Source organism: Colias eurytheme, chromosome 21, assembly GCF_061535395.1.
Source record: "Colias eurytheme isolate Ceu_HAF_F1 chromosome 21, ilColEury1 Martin Lab GWU primary, whole genome shotgun sequence".
NCBI classification, from domain to species: Eukaryota; Metazoa; Arthropoda; class Insecta; order Lepidoptera; family Pieridae; genus Colias; species Colias eurytheme.
Genome location: NC_143000.1, coordinates 5031899 through 5054213, shown reverse-complemented (window position 1 = coordinate 5054213; position 22315 = coordinate 5031899). Strand labels below are relative to the sequence as shown.

The following is a 22315-nucleotide window of genomic DNA, read 5'->3' as shown; positions in this document are numbered from 1 at the left end:
TTTATTTCATACATACCTACCTAAGTGCTAAAAAGCAGGATATCTCTTACCTACCTAGGTATGCAATTGTAGGTGAAGTTCGTATATTTAGCAAGTACCTTCGTCTCAAGAGTGGTTTTGACGCCAGTTTATTAAATGGTAAATTTAAAATACCTACACTAGATAAATAACTTCCTCAGATGCAGCGATGAACTTTCGAAAGCCCAAATCTGCGAAAACAAAAATGAATTTATTAGCTGCACTAGGTTAGGTTAGGGACTTATTATTCAAACTCAAACATTTATTTATTCAATTAGACTTCTAGAAGAACTTGTTCGTGAACGAACGTGTGGACGTAGGTGCCTTTTTTTTTTAAAGTGGGGAAATCTTACATAGATACCCACGGCCTCCGGGGAAGGGGCCGTGGGTTATGTCGGATTCCTACCGACCAAAACCCCACTGTGTTCCGTCAAGCCTCATCAACGACGTGGACGTAGGTGCCTACAGAAAAATGAAGGGTAGGTACCTACTCCTAGAGATATATTCCTACCTAATTTTATTTTAAATTGATTTTATAATAAAAATTTCCGAATCGCTGAAAAAATGTGAAAAGTGCGTTGCGAACTTTTATCTGGAGACTTTTCTTTGTAGACGAGGACTTTTCTAGCTTTGTTAATTATAATGGTGTTCCGAAATTAGCACCTATTTCCAACCTTATGGGAATTTTTGCAACTTTGAATTCCTATTTTTCGTCTATAACTTAGTGAAATAAATTATAATTATAATTCTAAGATAACTTAGAATTATAATTATAATATTTTATTTATTAATGAATGGAATCCTGTGATAGTCAGGGCTATTAGCCACTGTGATCTTAATACTTTAAATTGAGTAGGTACTACATTATATGATAAAAACACTAAAAACTACCTCTCTACAACATTTACAGGGGCAAGTAGGCTCTACACGCGGTAGGTGTAGGTATAAATACACACTGACAATTAATAAACAGCGTTGCATCCATGATAAATTGTTTCTGGTAAAACAAAATATTAATAAATCACCAATTATACTTGAAATTTAATAAACGACTGTAGTAGGAATTAGGATTCGTTATAGGTAAATCGATATAACAAAGCACACGATGATAAAGCTTTGTATAACTGTAGGTATCATCATAACAGCAAAGTCTTAGCTAATAAATTAAATAAATAAAATCGAATAGGCATAAAATCTCTCTATCGATGGAATAGTAATGTAATGTAGAGTTCTGTGTTTTATTCATGTTATTATCCAAGTATGTGTAGGTAAATTGAAGTAACATATCGATAGTTCTCATTAAGTAATTGTATACCTATATAGATAAGTAGATAACGTATATAGATTAATAGTTTAAACAGATAACTTTTTGCACTGGTTGTCTGGAAGATATCACTGCTAAGTGATGAGATCTTCTTAATAAACTATACAAATTTTTGTAAGGTAATTATTTTAAGGGTCGTATATAAAAAGTAGAGAGAAAAATAAACAATTTTGCTGTAGGTAGGTACTGATTAATTATTAGAACTAGATCGACAAAAATATTAGAGCGTTTGTGCAGGGCAGGTATCTACTCTCGAAGTTTGAAGTGAGAGAGGTTAATAAAGTAGGTAGTCACCTACATACAAAAAATATTTGTTGATAATTATGTCAATTCCAAAGTAAACCAGTAGGTAGGTTAGGTACTTATTTAATAAATAGTTAAGTAGGTATATGATTTTTACCTTTTTAAATAAAAATTGAACCAGAATAAAAGATGTAGGTATAAGCCAGTGCAACGAATATGGCACATCTTGTATGCAAATATGTATACAGAAATGGTCCGTATAACTTATAGATCTCAATTTTTACAGTATACGGAATAAGCTTTATTTTGAAGAACAAGGATAAATTGGTGTGGGAAAAAGATTTATAACGACGTCCAAAAGAAAAATGGTAAACGTTCATGTAAAAGTATCGGTGTAATTTTGAATCTTTCACTGGTCTCATGTAGTAGTAGGTAAGTGGGAAATATAAGGCTAGCTATACACTTGTTGTTAGGAATAGGAATCTTAATGAAGGTTGAAATGGACTAGTTACATTTGAGTGAAATTACATTTTGATGTAGAGCTCTATGTACCTATAGATGTGAAGAATACCTATTTCATGTCTCTTTTCTGATTTTTTCAGTAAATATTGTGTTTTATGAACTAAAATCTATGATCCCAAATTATTAGGTAGGTACCTATAATTATTTAAGAAATTGAAATTGAGACTTCGTTTTAAAAAATTGCAGTTCCTCTTTAATTGAAAGTCCACATTTCTGTGTAGACACATACGCACATAGGTACTTATCAAAATATTTAACTAGATAAATAATATTTAAATTAAAAAAAAATTAAAAAGCTCTACATTCCGTTCTACAGATGTTGTAGCGTTTATAAAAAGCTCTACATTTCGTTCTACAGATGTTGTAGCGCAAGAACGCATTTGAATCATGAAAATAATAGATTACAGAGATCATGGAACGATCGGGAAGGCGGGCAACACTCCATATAAACATCTCTCACACGCCCCCAGTCAAAACATCCTCACAGAACCAGAATCATAAAATAAGACGAGCCTAGAAGAGAGGCAACCGAAAAACCCAAGCTCTATAATTACAGCCGGCTACCCGATCTACCGGCAAGGCAATTTAAATTTACTGCGAACGCCGCACGTGTCCCACAAAATGAAATCCCACTACCGCACAGAAACACGCACGAAAAAAAACTAGAAGAACGTACGCGGCGCCACCCCTTCGCCGCTAGTGGCCGCTCACCGGAACCACGCCCTGTCGCCGGCGCTGTTCGCCTCTCCCTCTGGCGCGCAGGCCGCCCAAGTAGCCGTCTCGCTCCGGGTCGAGCTAGGGCGACCAAGCTGCGGCTCTCCGATCAGTACGCGTTTGGTGTTGGCGCGTGTTGGAGTGTCGTTGGGAGCTCCGCGCGGTTCGCGGTGTGTCAAGTGCAGTGACGTGTAGAGGGTGCCGAAGTGGCGGGCTTCCTAGCCGCAGGTCGGGGGGCTCATGCCCCCTTCCACCAGCACCACATTGGTAAAAGTCAGTGTCCTGTGTTCCTAGAATTATCAGACAAGATTTTTTGAAGTTTTCTATTCGCGAACTTTGAATGTGACATATAGCATCAGTGATGCCGACTTACGGAGGTTGTTTAGTTTGTTATTTTTCTTTTACTTTTACCAATTTTTATTTTCTATAATTATTTATCATTTTATGTACATATTTATGTGTTTATTTATTGGAATGTTATTAGTTTATTTCATGACAACAAAAATATGAGTCAAAAGCTTTTGAAAACATTGCGTTGAATTATAATTGATAAGATAGAGCAAGCTTTCATGACTCTACAAGTCAGATTTTAAGTTAAGGCGTGTATAAAATCACTTAAAGCCTATTTCACCTACCTTGTAATGTATTATTATGGCTTCTGTATTCATAGTGGTTTAAGTTGACTTCAAATTAAGTGAATAGTAATGAACACTTTTCTTTTGATGCACACATGCATGAAATATTATTGTAAAAGACGAACGTTTAGGCCTAATTAGCGCGCTAAATAGGTAGTAACAAGGTAACACTGTATTATCACAATATACCTAGGTACTTGAATAAATATATGAGTGGTAAAAAATTATTTTAGTCTGTTATACTTTCTTTGATATAATCCATATATAATCACTTATCTAGTTCATAATCAGATACCTATAGGTAAAGAACCAAAACAAAATAACTATATTTTATTAGGATTATTATACCTAAGGTATAGAAATAGTATCATAGAAAACAAACAAAATATATTTGACCTAGGTAATATGGCTATCATGTTGAAATTTAAAGATATTGGTAGGTAGATATAGGTACATGCCTAACTGCCTGCCTTATAAAATATTTTTTAACACAAACACTTCAAGTGTCCCCATAATCAGTTATCAGATCAATAAGATAAGTTTCAATTAGCGTAGATTACAATAAAAATTATAAAATATTGATAGAGCAACAATTAAAATCTTCAATAGGTACCTACTTTTGATTTTATATACCTAGTTTCATAGATATATAAACATTTTATAGAATTTAAATTGATGAAAAGTAATTATACCTACAAAAAATAAAAGTTGCATATAAATACAGACTCTACATAAAATTTATTTCATACTTACTAGGTACAATGTTACCTACCTATATATACTTACATATTATCCTGACTTATTATTTTCTTGGGTTTTAACTATTTATGCTTTTATATTGACTTGAAAAGTACCTATAATAAGAGCATAAAATAACTTCAAAAACATTAATCAAATAAATTCGCGGAAAGCCTACGAGTTTTCATTTTAAAAATGTCATTATCTTATTTATGTATCTGTATTCTGTATTTATACCTTTGTAGGTATAAATACCTTGTGGTAGGTAGGTAAATTATCGTAATAATTTCATTATCAATAAAATATAATCCTAATTATTTTAAAATATTTATTAAGATTTCTTGGTATCGGAGTATAAATAATCGATAATTTAATGTACTTATTAAATAAGAATAAAAGAGAATTTATTGATTGTATCTCAGTACAACAACCAACTGCTAAAGTTGTCAATAAGAGAAGTTAAAAATTCTCTTTGATGTTTCCTGAATAAATCTGTCATGCCATTTCGTTATTTCAAATTTGTTTTTAGTTATAATAGATATCTATTACTAGTTTGTGCTACAGCTTGTGCCCTCGGAAGAAAGGGGCCCTTGTAAGGACAAGGCATTTGAATGAAAAAAGTTATTTCCATTATCCTCACAAAATTTGTCGTATATAATTGGATAATAGTAAAACTTTTTTCATAAGGAAATGTGAAACTGATTCAAAATCAATGTCATCATTTCGTTAAAACATGCAACCGGATATCTATACCTAGGGCTTAAAACCTATTTGTTTAGTGAATTGTCAATTTATTTGCCATACGAAGAGAGCAAAGAGTGTTTGAGATTTTGAAAATTGTATGTAGGTAATATACCTAAGTAGGTACGGATATCTAATCCTACCTAATAAGTATAAAATATATAAATAAATATAAATATCATAGAGTTCCATTTATACCTACAATTGTAGTAGGTACTTACTACCCCCTGCTCGATATAATTTACTCAAACTTATTGTTGATTACCTACTTATAAACAAAACATGAGTGTAGTTAAATATAAAACACATCAACTTATAGTTATTTTTGTTACAAACTATTGTTATCTCACTAAAATTCATGTTTCAATTGAACTCTTGAAAATTGAACAAAAAACGTTATGACAATGCTAACTAAGCTTTTGTTAAAATAGTTATGGTTAGGTTTTTTACGTATTTTTTGTACTTGTAATTCACAATCCGTATACAGATTAAAAATTAAAAAGCTGCTGACAGATTAACGGAAAAAACGTTACGTGATTATCTTAATACGGATTACAAGGCATATTGTATATAATCTTAACACGCCTTTGTCTACATAGATTTAACAATAGAAGTGAGATGTCTTTTCGACCAGAATTAATTTTTTGGAAGCGTGTCAAAGTTTCTCATAATACAAATCGATGCTGTTTATAAAAATGGAGTTGGCCTCTATTTCGGTCTCAACTCTCAAGTGAATATTTTCCTTAAATACAACAATAATGATCAAGTTTTTTCAAGTCACTTTGACGAAGTTATACCTAAATTAGAAAACGATAATGACTACAGCTTCAAAAATATCTATAGTATATATACCTAATTAAAATACGATATATTTTAGACTTTAGTCTTTAGCGCAAAGGAAATGCTAACGATCAAGGGTTTGTCCCGAAAAATTAATTGTGTATAAGTAATTATAAAAATACCGACGCAAAATTGCAAAACTTATTTTATTTTTCCTTTTTTTTTACTTGCACCTATAGGTACACAATTTAAATATCCTTATTTGAAAATGCTCTTAAAATAATATTACTGAAATATAGAAGGAATCTTTATTTTCCGTTTCTTTGTTTTGCTAAAAGTGGTGCAATTCTGCGGGTTTTTAATTTATTTTCCATGTTCGATTTAGGTTTTTTGGTTTTGTGTTAATTAAAATACATGACGCCATATTGTGGTTTTGTACTTAGTGCATTAGGTATTTGAGTATTTCATTATTTAGCCCGTATCCTTGGCAAGTGCTAAACAAATGTCAAGTAAGTGGCTATGGTGCAAATACTCTTAGGTTCAGAGAGAGAATCTTTATTTTTTAACATTGTCGTTCATCAGTGGTTATTTTATAGTAATTTTTGATAGGTAGTCAGAGAAATATGTAGGTATCTAACAGGCAACTTCGTAGGTATGTACCTGGTTTAAAATTTTAAAAACAAGATTGTTTGCATTCGGATGAATAAACACGTTCTTACCTATATATCTAAGATATTTAGATATTCGCACACCAATAAATAATGGTAGGTTTGTAAGTATTTATAAGGTAGGTAGAGTATACGTATTAATCATGAATAATTTTTTTTTATGAGATCAAGAATTTTAAAATACGATTACCGACTTATATCAGGGACAGTTATGTTAAGTAACTTTAATAACCATAAAACTTTAACTAAAACAGTATTATATTATCTGTGCTTAAACTAAGGGATTACGATATGTGTTACTTTGTATGAGTGTATTGATACAAGATTTAGGTAAGCTGCTTTAAATAGTAAAGAACCTAATTTCTTTACAGTTAGGTTTCTATGAAATTTTGTTAGAGGTTAAAATCCTACTAATATTATAAATGCGAAAGTTTGTGAGGATGTGTTTGTGTTTGTTACTCTTTCACGCAAATACTACTGAACCGATTACAATGAAATTTAGCACACATATAGGTAGAGGGATCACACACAATCACAATCCAATATAATAATCCAATAGAGGGATCACACACAATCACATGACACATCACAATCCAAGTTGGATTAGCACACAGGATAGGTTTTATCCCGGAAACCTCAAGGGAACGGGAACTATGCGAGTTTTTCTTTAAAAACGCGGGCGAAGCCGCGGGCGGAAATCTAGTCTTTTTTATATCGGTTAAAATTTCTTAAGTCTACAAATAAAATATTTTTAAAGGTATAAATATCGTTAAGGGTCACATGTTCTCAGTTAAAATATGAGCAAAGAGGTGATACGCTGATTTTTTTAATACATTTGAAATGGTGCGTAACCAATCGAGCAGTTTCGGAGGAATAACGACGCGACCTTCATAAATTTAACTAATAAATGTCAGATGTTTAAAAAATTAAAAAGAATAACATAACATAACGTTCCTTGGGTTAGGATTTACTGTGCGAACAGTTGTGATACCGCGCGTAAATATAAAAGTGAAGAGTAATTTTTTGAATCAAAGTTTTTGCTATCTATGAATACTAAAATTAATGTTTATAATGTGATATAAATTATTTTGTGCACTCGTTAATTTATTTAATTTTTATGGCATATATTAAGAAGGTAGGTATATTGTGTAATGTGTCTTTAGACAATACTAGCTTTCCGCCCGCGGCTTCGCCCGCGTTTTCAAATAAAAACTAAATTTCATTGTAATCGGTTCAGTAGTATTTGCGTGAAAGGGTAACAAACACACACATACCTACACATCCTCACAAACTTTCGCATTATTAATATTAGTATGATAGGATAAGTAGGTTTAAATAATATAAAATTATATACCTACAAAAAAGGGTTGATAATTTTTTTTGTATCATGCATAATATTATAACACTTTGCTATAAATTGTTTGAATAATTATTAAATTTTTATTTTAAATTTAATCATTATGAATTAATTGATTGTCTTTATGAATATTAGATATTAATAAAGTTTTAAGAGCTCTATCTTAGAGCTCAACAGTTCTCATATATTTTTATTTTTTTTACTAAAAAATATAACGGTAGGTAATCCTTATTTTTCTTAGTGTCAGATCAATAAAAGCGGAAGCTATTTATTTTTATTTATATTTAAGATTTTTCTTTATTTATAGAGCAACTAGGTACCTTTGTAGGTAAGTGCCAGAATAAAAAAGGTATAAGTACCTAATGCTAATAGATATATACTTGCATACCTTAAACCTTAAAAGGCCTTAAACTTAAGATAAATAAATAAACAAAAATATTACAAGTTTTATGAACGTGTGAATCTCCTTAATAGTGAGACTCCTGAAATATTTTATTATGTAATTTGCAAGGCAGATTATAATTTTAATATACCTAACCTATAAAAAATAATCAGTCTTGACTCTAACGACTTAATAATAAATGGTAGAGTTATACTTCTCATAGCTTGGTATTAAAATGTTCAGGGTTTATTTTGTTCATTTAATTATATTTTTTAATAATTTAAGTAAATAAAATTTCAATGAGCCCACAATTTAGAATTCTGTAAACTCCTGAAATAGGTCTCTTGAAAAATACCTACATTATTTTTTTTTTTTAATCTATGATGAATGTTGAAAAATTCCAAGATGCTTTCCCCAATATTTCATATCTTCACAACCAACTTTTGACGACAGAGTTTTCAAACTAATTATTTCCACATTTTTTCACTGCGTTAAGCTCTAACTACTAGGTATCGATAATAGAAAAAACAATGATTACCTACCTTATTGAGTGATTGATATCGAGTATGGATTAAAAGCTTCGAATAAGTGAATACATCCCAGTATACCCATACCATATTTCCTACATACATGCGTGGTAACCAGTAATAGCTTACGTTAATAAAACTTTATTCAACTATGCTTTATCGATCGTAAAACTCAATCCTATTACGTTCAGCCATTCTGCTACCAACTTTACGATTGTTAGCTTTACTTTACGTAAAATAGTTAGACATTGAATGTTTCGTTATTTAATACTTAGACCTTTATCAACCCTAGACCCGTTCTTTGGGTAATCGGTAAAATATACCATTTATATATGCATACGCAAATCTATGTTACTGAATTGTTTAGGACTCTGGACTTAGTCAATCATTTTGATATTTGGTGATCTATCAAGTATCTTTCTCGATAAAAAATAACCGAGAATTCTCTTTAGATCTCTTGTTTATAAACAAAATCCGTTAACTTTATACATTTATTAAATTTTAAACAACAATTTGTTGACTGTCTTATAAAATGTTGACGACTCTATAATTAATATAGCAATGGGAAAATAAGAAAAAAGTTAATACTTTTCAAATATCTTCATTTATTTGGGAAATATACTAGATATTATAAACATACATCCATACTAACATTATAAATGCGAAAGTAACTCTGTCTGTCTGTCTGTTACTCAATCACGCCTTAACTACTGAACCAATTTTGCATGAAATTTGGTATGGAGATATTTGGATACCCGAGAAAGGACATAGGCTACCTTTTATTGCGAAATATGTACCACGGGTGAAGCCGGGGCGGACCTCTAGTATAGAATAAAGGAAGAAAATAGAATTAAGACGATACACAAAAAAAAATCTACTGCTTGGCGGGCGGAGTCTAATAGCTCGCTATCGCGAACGCGGGTGTGCGCGAAGTCATTCTTGCAAACTCGCCGCGCTGCCGCTAGCCGACTCGGGACAAACATGTATGGAGTCGTCATACAGTTATAATATTCTTATACATATATTTAATTGTTGATTTATTGGTTTTATTTTCTTGCTTATAAACAAATAATCTTCTTTTTAACAACTACTTAGACATTATTAATAATTATTATTATTTCGTAATGTTTACTTTATTACAAAATAATACAGGTTATAAATAATCTTTAAAATAACAAAAAATATTGTTACTCTGAAAAAATGAAATGGTACTCAATAACGCGGACTACTGAATGGATTTAGATAGAATTTGATGCTGACGTAGATATTACGTCATGCCCAGAAATGAAAGGTAATATTTCTGAAAGAAGTTATAAACCCTAATTCTTCTCAGTCAAAGTCAAGAGTGGAAGATATCACTAATACAGTAAAACTGATGCGAAACTTTGGATGTTAATTTGTATATTTTTTTGTTAGTTGTTACTTAATCACGTCAAGACTACATTACCAATTTTGATAAAATATAGCTAATTGCCTGGATTTACACATAGGATACTTTTTATCCGAACTGAACACTTCTTTCAAATTATGGGATAAGACAGGATTCACGATATAATCTAATTCCACTCGGGCAAAGCCGCGGTCGGAATGATATTTTTTTAAATAAAAAAATTGTTTAAAAAAAACACAAAATATATTGACGCATGTATTTATTTTTTGCACTCTATTATAATTGTAATTATTCATTACAAATAATCAAAATAAAATAGCCAGAACAAAGTTAGGCCCTGGTAGGGTAGGTAGGCAGGTACAGCAATGTGAGACGAACACTGGCTTATTTATACCAATAATAATGTATTATAAACATTAAATTAAGTTTACTTTCTAACAACAAAAATACATAATATTAGCTAATGTGAAAGCGAATCAACCAATCATCCCACAAAAATGAAATGTGCACACAAATATTCATCCAAATCGGTTCATGTCATTAGGAGGAGTGACTGCAGCGCCATCTTCCGGGCCCAATTGTGTTTCCAGATCACCCAGGAACTCAATTTAATATACTTACACAAAATTTTTCGAAATGAAAACTCACATTACTATGTAAATATGAATATAAACCTGTTTTATTACTAAGCAATTTCCCGCACAGGTGTAGTAAGTATAAATGAAATAAATATCAACATCAAATTCTTTATACAACATACTTATCTACCACCTTCTAAGAAATGTAATTCTTGAAATTATTTCGTATTTTTTTTAAATATAATACTACTCCAATGAGCTCCTGTTCCATATTATGTCCACCATACTTCCACTAAGTTCACCATGATTTTTTATTTCTTTGCACTTTGTTGCTTTTTGCTAAAAATGGAATCATGCGATAAAACCAGTAGAGCTTTGATAACATACATTTTTGACTGAATAAAGATACTTACGAAGGAGTGGATTCACATTGTGAACAATCAGTGGGTTTATTTTCCTTCTGGATTCCGGATTTCTGAACAGATTATTTATGCTATAAATGAAAAAATCTTACACATTCGTTATGTACTTAAAACAGGGGTACATATCAAACATCGTCTATAATACAATTATCATCAAATTTAAAATAAAACCAACTTACTTCATTAATTTGTTCCAATTGTAAGCATTCTTTTTCCTCCAACCTTTATGTTTCTTATTCTTATTTTCTTTATTGTCCCCATTTGTCTCATTTTGTCTTTTCGTGTTGTCACCCTTTTTTACGATTGCGCGAGCGACACAAGTTCCCCGTATGACGGCCGTGGCGGGAATGACTCGTGCAGCGATCGGGGTAGGAAGGTACAGGGCGGCTCTCGCTATATTGGCTGGTCGCGCGCTAATTTCAAGTATTTCTTGTTTATTTCAAAACCATCGCATATTTCAAAATTCTAACACGGTAGACGTATAGGTTGTATATTTTATAGTTAATGTCCAAAAAGTCGTAACTTTACGTTTGTTATTTTGAAGATGCCAGAGATTAAAAAAAAATAACAATGATAACTTTGTATTTTTTTTGTATCGAGAAAATATCATGGAATCATGTTTCTAAAACGGTAGACGTATTGTGTTACTATTGAACTTTCTTGTCAAGAATTTTCATCACGACAACTTTAATAATATAAAAATTACGAAGGTTTGAAAAGGGCCGTAAATGTTAGAAAAATTAATTCATCACCTTAAGACTATAAACTCTATACCTAATATAGGTAGGTAAATTACAGATTCCTGCTGTCTGCTAGTCCTGCTATAGTAGTTTTTAATTAAAGTATTATTAGTTCCTAAATTATGTGTAGGATATAGGATAATATATATTCTACCTGTAGTCTTGATGGTAATTAAAATTAGTTATTACAAATTTAGTAAGCTTCTGATAGAATTAGAATTATACAAACATAATATAGGTAGTGTAGTGGATATAAATTGAACTTAGTTTAGTCATGCTAGCAGCGTAGTAAACTCTTGGTAATTTATACAAAATTTCGCGTGTCATTACGTAATAATTCAATTGACACCTGCATTGTGTCATTCCTTAGTATTAGTTACTTGTTAAAATTATTAAATAGGACCTTAACGTGCCCTTGCAATTTTAACCTTACAAGATATATTTTATCCGGTGTTTTTTTACATTTTTATGCGATACGTTATCACAGGATATTAATTGGAAATTTATTCGATCGCTTTCTATATGTATATTTAATTGGCAAGTAATTAAAAGTTTTTAATTTATTTGTTAAATGTTAGTTGTGGGTCGCGAAGTTGTTCGCCTTTTTATTAATACTTAAAAAAGTTTTCGTTACTTTTTTCGCTTAAAGTGTAGCTAATATTATAAATACTATGAATTTTTTATTCGAATTGAACTTCTTGAATTTAAAATCGCATTTAACCGAAGGCTTTTATTGTTATACAAATATAATGATGAATATTGCCTCTATCTTTAATGAAGCTATCATGTCTGAACCTGAATTTATACTGTTAAATATATCAAGTAGGTGAAATAGGTGACGTTCAAAAAAAATTTTCAATAATTTGCTGATTAGTAGGTACAAATATATGTACCTACCTAGAGTGTACATATCACATGTAGAGTGAGAGAGATGGTAATGTAGAGCTTTATCATTTTGCTCGAAATTGCACAGCTTTTCTTATAAAAGTCGTTTACATATACATAATGTTGCAATAATAAAATAAAGTATGCGCACAATTTTTTTCATCAAGCCCTATAAATTATCTCAACAGTTTTCAAACATCCATTGTAGTCTATAGGTATAATAACTATATTCCTTCTCCAGGAAGAGGCGAAGCAGGCGGCGCGATGGCGTGCGCCGGCTGCGAGAAGCCGATCCTGGACAAGTTCCTCCTCCACGTGCTGGAGCGCGCGTGGCACGCCGCGTGCGTGCGCTGCGCGGACTGCCGCGCGCCGCTCGCGGATAAGTGCTACTCTAGGGATAATAAACTGTTCTGTAGGAATGATTTTTTCAGGTGAGTCCATGATTAGTCTATGGTTTTAGAGTGTCTATGATTTTATCTATGGTTTCAGTCTGTGCTATGTGAATTTTAAAATTGATAAGAGTTTTGAGCTGTCTCATTGATTATTATCTCTCATATATGAATATGGGGAAAAAATAGTCAATTCTTAGATTATCTGTTATCTATTCACAATTTTGATCTAATACCTATTATCTAATATATAAACCTGAGTAGAAAAGTACTTAGGTAAATAAAACAGTTTATCGCGAGAATCAAATATTTGTAGCTATGCAATGGCATGATAGCTTGGTTGAATAACTAGTGAATTAAACAAACATTTAAATTATGATACGTTTAACGGACACAATTATAGCTTCCATCAGGGATATCAGAAATTAGTACTTGCAAGACATTATAATAATAGTCTTACTTTACAAGAAATAGCATGTAATTATAAAACTGCTAAGTTGCCAACACGCATCGACCAAGATCATCGTTGCATATCGATATAATCGCGATAATATGACAGAAATTCGCAATAGTTTCATATAAAAACTGAGTCGGAAGTTATTTGTTATTTTAATTTAGCTTTATGTTATAGATCGCTTGTAAATGATAAATGATGTTTAGCCGACATTATCGTTAGGCGCATTCTCACATTGATGAACAAACCATAAAAACCTTATGTTGCCGAGATATTACTGTTTCTTATTGTTTTCGTTATTAATGCGAATTAGTTAGCCCACTTGCGATGTACTTATGTGTGATGGTTAAGATATACAGCGTGTACGTTGTTTATTAAATAGAAATACCTTACATACTAGTTATAACTAGTTTTTATTGCATACACAATAAGATACCAACTACCAAGTAATAAAGAACTGGGGTAAATGTAGAGCTACCTTTACCAATTTTTTCATCAAATAGATAAAATATTTAAGAATTTAGAAGCTTCCTCTATTCAGTAAAAACATATCAATAAATGATTCAAAGATTGTAGGTAGTTTGTACAAATATTTCCATCATAAATCTTGAAGTATTTCTTAAAAATGTAGCCAACCGTTTGCAGGTGTAAACAAACTCTCATATTTCTTATAACTCCAAAGCTTTTTCTGTAAAATTATTTGATTGTTTATTTAATCATATGGCGCCCAATTGTCAAAAATTGCCCGTATTTACCGGCGCAGCGGAAAGCGCTTCACTTACGACTTCCGCTGTCTTGATGGATTCATTTATTTTTTAGTGTTTTTACGTTGACAACAATTTTAAAGAGAAATAAAATCTCGACGGTTTCAAAACAGAGTAATCAATGTAGTAATTTATTTGTTTACAGGACAGAAATGTTACTTTTGTACACTATTTTTTTGGTGGGTAGGATTATAGAGTAAGAATCCAATTTATTAAAACGTTATCTTGTAAATGCATAATAAAGTCTTATTAAAACTGTTAACTTACGCATTTCAAATTACTTCTAAAAGAATTATAATTCCAGTTATTTATTAAATTTTATACCTTACAAGTACCAAACGTACTGACATTTAACGTATATATGGAGTTACAATCCGCACCTTGGCCAATTTGTTACGTGATGAGTTCATTCAGTGACATTTCAACTTCCTAAACCTAAGTGACGTCATTTCCGCTCCTTGACACTCCGCCATTATTGTGTTAGTTTAAATTGTTTGGCCGAGTTACATTTAACTTTTATAAATGCACAGGTGCAACTTTTTTATAATGAGAATAAAATATTAGGCAGTTTATAGACAACTTTTTATGTAGACTCGACTCACTCTAAAACACTTGAATTTGATTGTAGATGCACATCGTTTATAAAAAAAAAAAACATTAAATCATTCTTGAGAAGTCAAATATAAAATAAAGAATCTTCCATGTTAAAAAGCAGTTATAAATAAAAAAAGAGGAATTAATTCCCATAAAAAATAACTATAAAATCATAAACTGCCATAACGGTTTATAGTATAAAAAATACATACATAATAGATTTTTGTCCATAAAATACCATTAATTATGAAGACAATAAAAACATTTTTTTTGTAGAAACAAAAGAAAATTCCAAAGTCGAATTCAAATTAAATTCGAACATTTTTCAAAATTGGCAGCAACGTGTGGATAACATGGCGGACTGCCAACGTACCACAGAGTTTATGTTTTATTCATGCGACCTCCATCGTTTATGCAAATTGCCTGGTAATAATTCAAAGTGATGATAAAATAATAAAAACAGTGAATTTCAGACTTGTCCGATGTTGTATTGTCTCTAATTTACATAGCTTTAGATCTACATTACTAATTATGACTTCGTAATTTGTTTTACAACCCGTTAATGCACACATAGTTTATAATTCGTTATTTACCACAGTAAAACAAAACCAGGTTATACATCACTTCGATATTTAAATTCGAGAAATTCTCTAATTGCTAAATAAAATTATCTTAGTGGATAAAGTAGTTACCTATAATTGTAGTTCGCTAGTGTAAAATGATTTATTTACAACAATTTTGTGTTCATAGAGCCATGGAATTCAAGAAGTAAACAAACAATTTTATAGTCACTATTTATAAATTGTATAACAATTAACAATGATCTGTTACTATCCTAATATTTTTAAGCTATTGCATAGCTTTTATCTCAGACTTTGAGCGTGGCGACCGAATGTAAAAATTTCGTAACGAAAAAACCTAACACCCCCCACTCCAACCGGCACAGCGATGCGATGCTATGCAATAGCTCTAACGCAGCAGTCCTCGAGTGCTTTTTTTATTTCTTACTATGACAACCAAGTATTATAAAAATAAATGCTGTCCAGGAAGTTCAAGTATATCAATATGGTTAATGGTAACAATTTTTCATAGCTTTCTATTCGCGAACGCTTACAAGAAATAGCACTCCAACTTGTTTAATTAACACTGTATTACAGTAAATGTTGTCTAAATATAAATCGCGTGCTATACGATACGTGTCCGTCAACAATTTGTGATACATTGGCGGAATAGTTTCTTTGATATTGACCTAAAATCAGCCATCGCACGATCGACCACCGTTATCACATAATTTCATATTTTATAGCCAAAAGTTATTTATTGTATCGACATTCATCTGGCTACTTTATTACTTCCGGGTTTCAGCTTAGTGCGCGTTTTAAAAGAGATTGTGTAGAACCAATTTTATGTGGAGCGTGTTGGAGAAAAATTAGGTAGCTGTATTAAATTAAATATTGAAATTATATAAAATTTGCAATAAACTTTTTAGGTGATACATGGTAGAGTTCTAAAAGATGTTTGAAAGAGTATTCCCCATTGTAGGTATACCCACCAAATCAAATGATAGTTCAAATATGTATCTATATATAAATAATTCATGTTGGTCCTATAAATCATATTAAATACATAGTTAGGTCATATTCAAGTGTTTTCTAGTTCTTATTGAACATGTTCATCATAAGGAAATAAATAATTTTAATTACCTGCAAAATTTCTTAATAATAGGCATAATTTATAGTACCTGGCAATCATGTTATTCGTCAATTAAATTATAATAAAGTAGAACCATAAACGCTGCCGATTAACGACATTGCATGGATCTATATTATTTTATCTTACTAAAGTCTTAGACCGTAAAATACATAGAGCTAATACTAAGCATCGGAATTTTCGCAACTATATGAAAGGATGTAATAGCGTAGAGCGAAGACAACGGTTAACTGTACTAAATAACATGCAGTTTTACAACTTTTATGGTTCTTCCGACATAGATTTATAGGGTAAGGACACATTAAACTGGTAACCGTAGCTCTGGTTATAACTTTGATGTAATAAAGTAATAAAAGCCTACACGAGCGGTATACACACGGTCTGCGGCGACACAACGGCCCTGACTCAGTTTGCACTCAGCCTTACATTCAAATTTGATACAAACTTGGATTTTAAATTATCATCGGTCATTACAAGCTAACGATTTTGAATATCGATTTATTGATATTCTAAATATCGATGTCGAAGTATCTGGGAAGCGATGTCTAAATTATGTTTATGACTCATATTTTATTCGGCGGACGTCGTGTTCGGCAATTTATGCTATTTTTAATCCAGATATTGTTATTTATGATTGGATATGAGAAATCAACAGGTCGTCAGTGATACTGCGGTTTTTACAGATCTAAGTTTAGTTTATGATTTCGAAATTCAACCCAAATACAACTTTTTTGTATTTTTATAGACGTATATTCCATTTCTTTTCTGAAATTGATGATGTGCTGAATTATTAAATAGATTTAGTTAGTAGTAGTTATTTTTGTAATTCTTGCTCTATATTATTACTGAATATATAATTGATTATATAATTCATATAATTGCCAAAGAAATGTCAATGCCATAAGTAGGTACTTACCTACTGTTTTGTGAAAGAATTTGCATATTAATTACTTCTTAATCTTTTACGTTTGTAAAATAACAATTAAAGTTTGTAAGTACCTAATTAATTTTGTATTTAAAGTCTTCGTACTTTAAAAACCTATCTACCGAAATAAATTATTCACCAAGATACTTAGTTAATAATAGTTTTTAAAACTTGTTTAATTTATTTGTTATTGTTGTAATATGTTGTATAATAATTATTATCTTCATTACCTCTCTTAAATTCCTACACCAATAAGTTCCTGCTATAAAATTATAAATTCCAACGAATTGTGGCATACCTAATGAAGAGATCAAACTTCATAAATATCTAACCTGAAAAGTATTTGCGTGTAAATAAATAAATCACTATAGAAATACATATCAGATCAGAGTCAATGTATGTGATCAGTATATCATCATATAAAAAGTACATATTTTCAAACAGTAGATACTTTGCATATAATATACTCGATTTTGTTAAGATTATTACCTACTTATACCTCGTATTATCTATATTACGTGTACCTCTTAATATCAATATAAAAACATTATTAAACGAAACTTTCAATCTTGTTCCCAGGCGATACGGTACAAAATGCAGCGGCTGCGGCCACGGTATCTCCCCATCAGACCTGGTCAGGAAAGCGCGGGAAAAAGTCTTCCACCTCAACTGTTTTACCTGCCTTGTCTGCAGAAAGCAGCTGTCAACTGGTGAAGAACTATACGTCTTGGATGACAACAAATTCATATGTAAAGAGGATTACCTCGCTGGAAAGGCGCCGACACATTGTAAGTACTGTTTTTACCATTCCTACACATTTCGCGAAGTAATCTCGGGATATTTTATATGTTTTGGACGTAATAAGTATTCGCCAAACCAATCGAGAAAAGACACGTCGTTGCCAATGAGTTGTAAGTAGTTCCTAATTGATTTTCTTCTCTGGTGCCGCGCTGCGAATCAGTTAAGAAGTAATCAAGTGAATTTAGTATTTAGTTGGTGTACAATGCACATAGATTTGACCATTTTATTATAAGCATACCTAGGGGCAGTTTGGAGTTGACGTTCATAGATGTGGTAATTGTATTATGGGCATACATAGAGTAGTTATAGCTAAAGCTACAAAAGCTGGCTATGGTTGTTGTTATGACCTTTTACGAGTAATGGTGGTAATTAGTAAAGTTGTTTTGCGACAATGTATGTCTTGCTTTTTTAGTCAAATTAAATGACTTTAACGTAATTATAATGTGATAACAAAATTGCTTCGAATTGTACAGTCAATATTTGCAGCGAGTATGATTAAAAGCTCGTTCCAAGACCAAACATTACGCCGCAGTAGCACGTACGCAATTGGACGTTGTCACATAAAAAATTAAATAAATGAGGTCCGCTATTGTCCCATTAAGGTATTCGCTGCTAGCCAATCGATGCTGAATAATTACTTTTCTATCATCGTCATCGATTTTTAAACGTGATACGTGACATGTGATTGCGTTCACCGATCGAAAAACATTTATTGTTAAGAACGTATCACGACAGCAATAAAAACGGGGGACCCACTTTGTAATCGAATTTTTCGATCAATACGAACCGTAACTGAAGTGAAGAAAAAAGACTGTAAAAAGTCGAAGGCGATGGACAAAAAGCCAACCGCATTACACATTAGCCACGTCTCTACGCGGTAGTGGTAGAGACAACTTTTTACTTTTTTATTTTACCGCTTTCTTGACGTGAGATGGAAAAAACCATAGACAAGGGTTACAGATGTAGAAGAAAATTGAAATATGCATATGAGACGTATAAATATTGTGATGTCTTCATAGAGAATAGGTTTATGAATCCGTCTAACATTTTTATTGCTCTGGAATATTTAATTGAGATTGTAATTTGAACATGGTATCCATTTATATCAATACACTGAATCCGGATCAACTGGTTTTAGAAGGTTGATTAGTAGTATACGTAGGTATATCTGCTACGGCTGTATTAATGAATTCAGTTTGTGCTACTGTATCATCTTTGAATTATAATGTTTCGAGTTTGATGTAGAGGGTTTATTTCGCTTATCAATTATTAAATTTTCATTGAATCTTATTTATCCTGGTAGGAAGACGCTTTATTACAGAAATGATTTAAAATATACTGAAATGTTTTTAATATTGCACGAAAAGATTTTATTGCAACTTGAATTGCAGCCTTTCACTCTCGTCAAAATTCACAAAAACGCATTTCTTATAATTAAATTTATTTTGACGTCTGGAACGATTGCTTTTATTTTAGCGTCTTTAATAGATTTTGGAATCGGTTTGTTCAGTGAATCCGCAACATGTGTACGCCTGCGGCGTCGCTTGTTTGTTCGATGTAATTGTGTTTAGATATTGTTAGCTAGACATGGATATATATAAACAGGGGGAAATGCTGTTCATGTAAAGTTTTTTTTTCATAACTCTATCATTTCTCTAATAAACTTTGAATTTGACATTCACCATAGAAGGTAATAAAAATTTTTTATTACCTTCTATGGTGAATGTTTTATTAAAAATATGAAGTCTATAGAGACGTCGAATAAAATCGTAAGTAGGTATAATAAATAATTGATTGAATTGAACATGAAATTTCTTCCATTAGGTTTATCTTTTCTATGAGAATGTCACGAGGTCTGTGGGCCAGGATAGATAATATCCCCCTCTTCTGAGCTTATACAGATAATATATGATAGCAAATACAAAATCGTTTCCACTGGTCTGGGCCTCATGAGATTAGGGAACCCTAACGTGAGGGTTAAGAGGCTTATGTAGAAATTATGGTAGGTTTTTAAGGATATAAATTTGAAAGCAACACTCACTATTATATTGCAAAATTTAAAATTAGTCAAGGAGGGGTAGACATGATACTTACTTAATTAATTGGTTCTGTAGTTGTTGTTGTTTTGTATTTTTACCTGCTTACCTACATGCAGTGATATTATGTAGCTACAAATTTTTGGTTAAAGATATTATTACAAAATCAAGATATTTTCAAGATAGAGCTTCTAAAATTTACTGTGTTGTTATAAAAAAATCATAATTCATAGGCGGTAGAAAAGTACCAGGCTAACATGACCAAGAAGCGTTAGAGCGTGCCCATTTCAAACAAAAACACATCCGCTCCCTCGTATCGGTTGCAGTACAAATAGCCGGGAGCCTGGAGATTGTTTGTGAAGGGGGTTCGACCCCATTGAGGGATAAGAATGAAAACGTAAGCAGTTATGATATTAATGTTGCGTTATGCTAATTTCTTCTATTATTTTTATGGTTATTTAAAAAATAATATCGTACGGCAAGAGATGTGATTAGTACCGGCTACTGCTCGCTGCTTCGAAACATATGTAGGTATTGCGTAAATCAGAAATCTACTGGTATCTAAATATCTATATAATATGAAAAAATATTGTGATATGACAGGGCTTTTTTTCAAAACGAGGATTTCGATAATTTTGTTTTATCATTACATGTTTCAATATTCCAATTACCATCTTAGAATTTCCATAGCCTCAACCATTAAAAATTGTTTGCAAAAATGGCGGTTCATTTCCCGCGCGTGCATGTGACGTATCGACGTTATCGTGCGCGGCCGGACAGACTCCCTTGCTGTAGAGTGTAGCTGGTACAGATTGTGGCCTTAGCGTGTGCAGACCAGAGAAAATGTAATACAACATCAAGTACACGCTTCTCGTTTATTGGACATGATTATGTTGCTTGGATGATTTGCGTTTTAGAATGTAGGATGTAGAGTAAACGACACAAATTAAACTGTCGAAGTTTACAATGCCATAATTGTAAAATGTTCCTGATGGAACTGTTTATTACAGATGATTCGTTATGACAGACATAAAAGTATTATAACTTGACTTTAGACAAGACAAAAACAATGTATAAGTAAAAGTATTCACGAACTAACACAAATGTCAACCGTAAAGTATAAAAAACAAAATACCGACGTAAACAAAACCATTCAACCGCAAAATTCGTGGTTGTCGTATTACGATTCTTAGTCCCTTGTGTTAAAATCTATATACGGTTCTTGTATACTTGGTTATGTAGGATCACGTTGGGAGCGAACGGCGTGGAATGGAGGAATCCGATAGAATCCTATTTGGGATGTACCTCTATTGGAGGAGGGCTGGGGAGACGTACAGCACAGACTGATCGAGTTAATAAGACTGCGACTATATTTTAGCGAATATGAGTAGGTTATTGGCAAGTTTGTAGAATGAGAAAGTTTTTCAAACTGTGCTCTATAAAGCTCTATGATCACTTCTGCCTGTAAAACCAAAATTGATAATATTTCTTGTTTTATTAAACTGTAATCTTCTATAAACATTATTGAAAACGAGCATCCGTAATGAAGCTTAGTTAACCGCAATATTCTTGTATCAACATATTATTATTTATTGGAAATAAACTAACAGCTTAGATCATCTATTACAAACTAGAAATGAGTTGGTACAATACAGTTGCCGTGATGCATGATCCGAGGCTTGTGTCAGTCACGTCAGACGATAATCATTGTAGAGATTTACGGAACATAAAGGCAAGAATCACATTTTAAGATATATTTCAGGACGGAGTTCTCAGCGCGCTACGATCGAGCGCTATGTTCAACCATTAATTTTTATTTATCGACAAAACGATCGATAGGTAGCGTGCTCGTAAAATCGCCGCAGTAAACGTTTATGTTTGAAGTTTATGATGTTTTAATGTAGCGTTTTTGAAAGCTCGCTAGACCCAAGTTTCTATTTTATACGTAGGTACTCGTGGAATAGAATTATAGGTAGTA

At 31.9% G+C, this 22315-nt stretch overlaps 1 protein-coding gene and 1 long non-coding RNA gene across 3 annotated transcripts in view; one reads left to right on the top strand and one right to left on the bottom strand.

The window, feature by feature from the left end:
* The first annotated feature begins 2952 nt into the window (after nt 1–2952).
* Nucleotides 2953–22315, top strand: part of Lim1 (LIM homeobox 1) — a 56378-nt gene continuing 37015 nt past the window's right edge. For both annotated transcript variants that reach the window (XM_090114382.1, XM_090114381.1), the window contains exons 1-3: nt 2953–3198; nt 12906–13095; nt 18080–18288. In XM_090114382.1, coding sequence (XP_089970508.1) covers nt 3183–3198; nt 12906–13095; nt 18080–18288 — 415 coding nt within the window. In that variant the 5' untranslated portion in view covers nt 2953–3182. The remainder of the gene's footprint in view (nt 3199–12905; nt 13096–18079; nt 18289–22315) is intronic.
* LOC149899098 (uncharacterized) lies at nt 10282–11296 on the bottom strand. Its single transcript, XR_016457975.1, has 2 exons — nt 11031–11296; nt 10282–10956 (listed from the first exon to the last, which is right to left on the bottom strand). It is a non-coding gene; the product is annotated as an uncharacterized LOC149899098 (long non-coding RNA).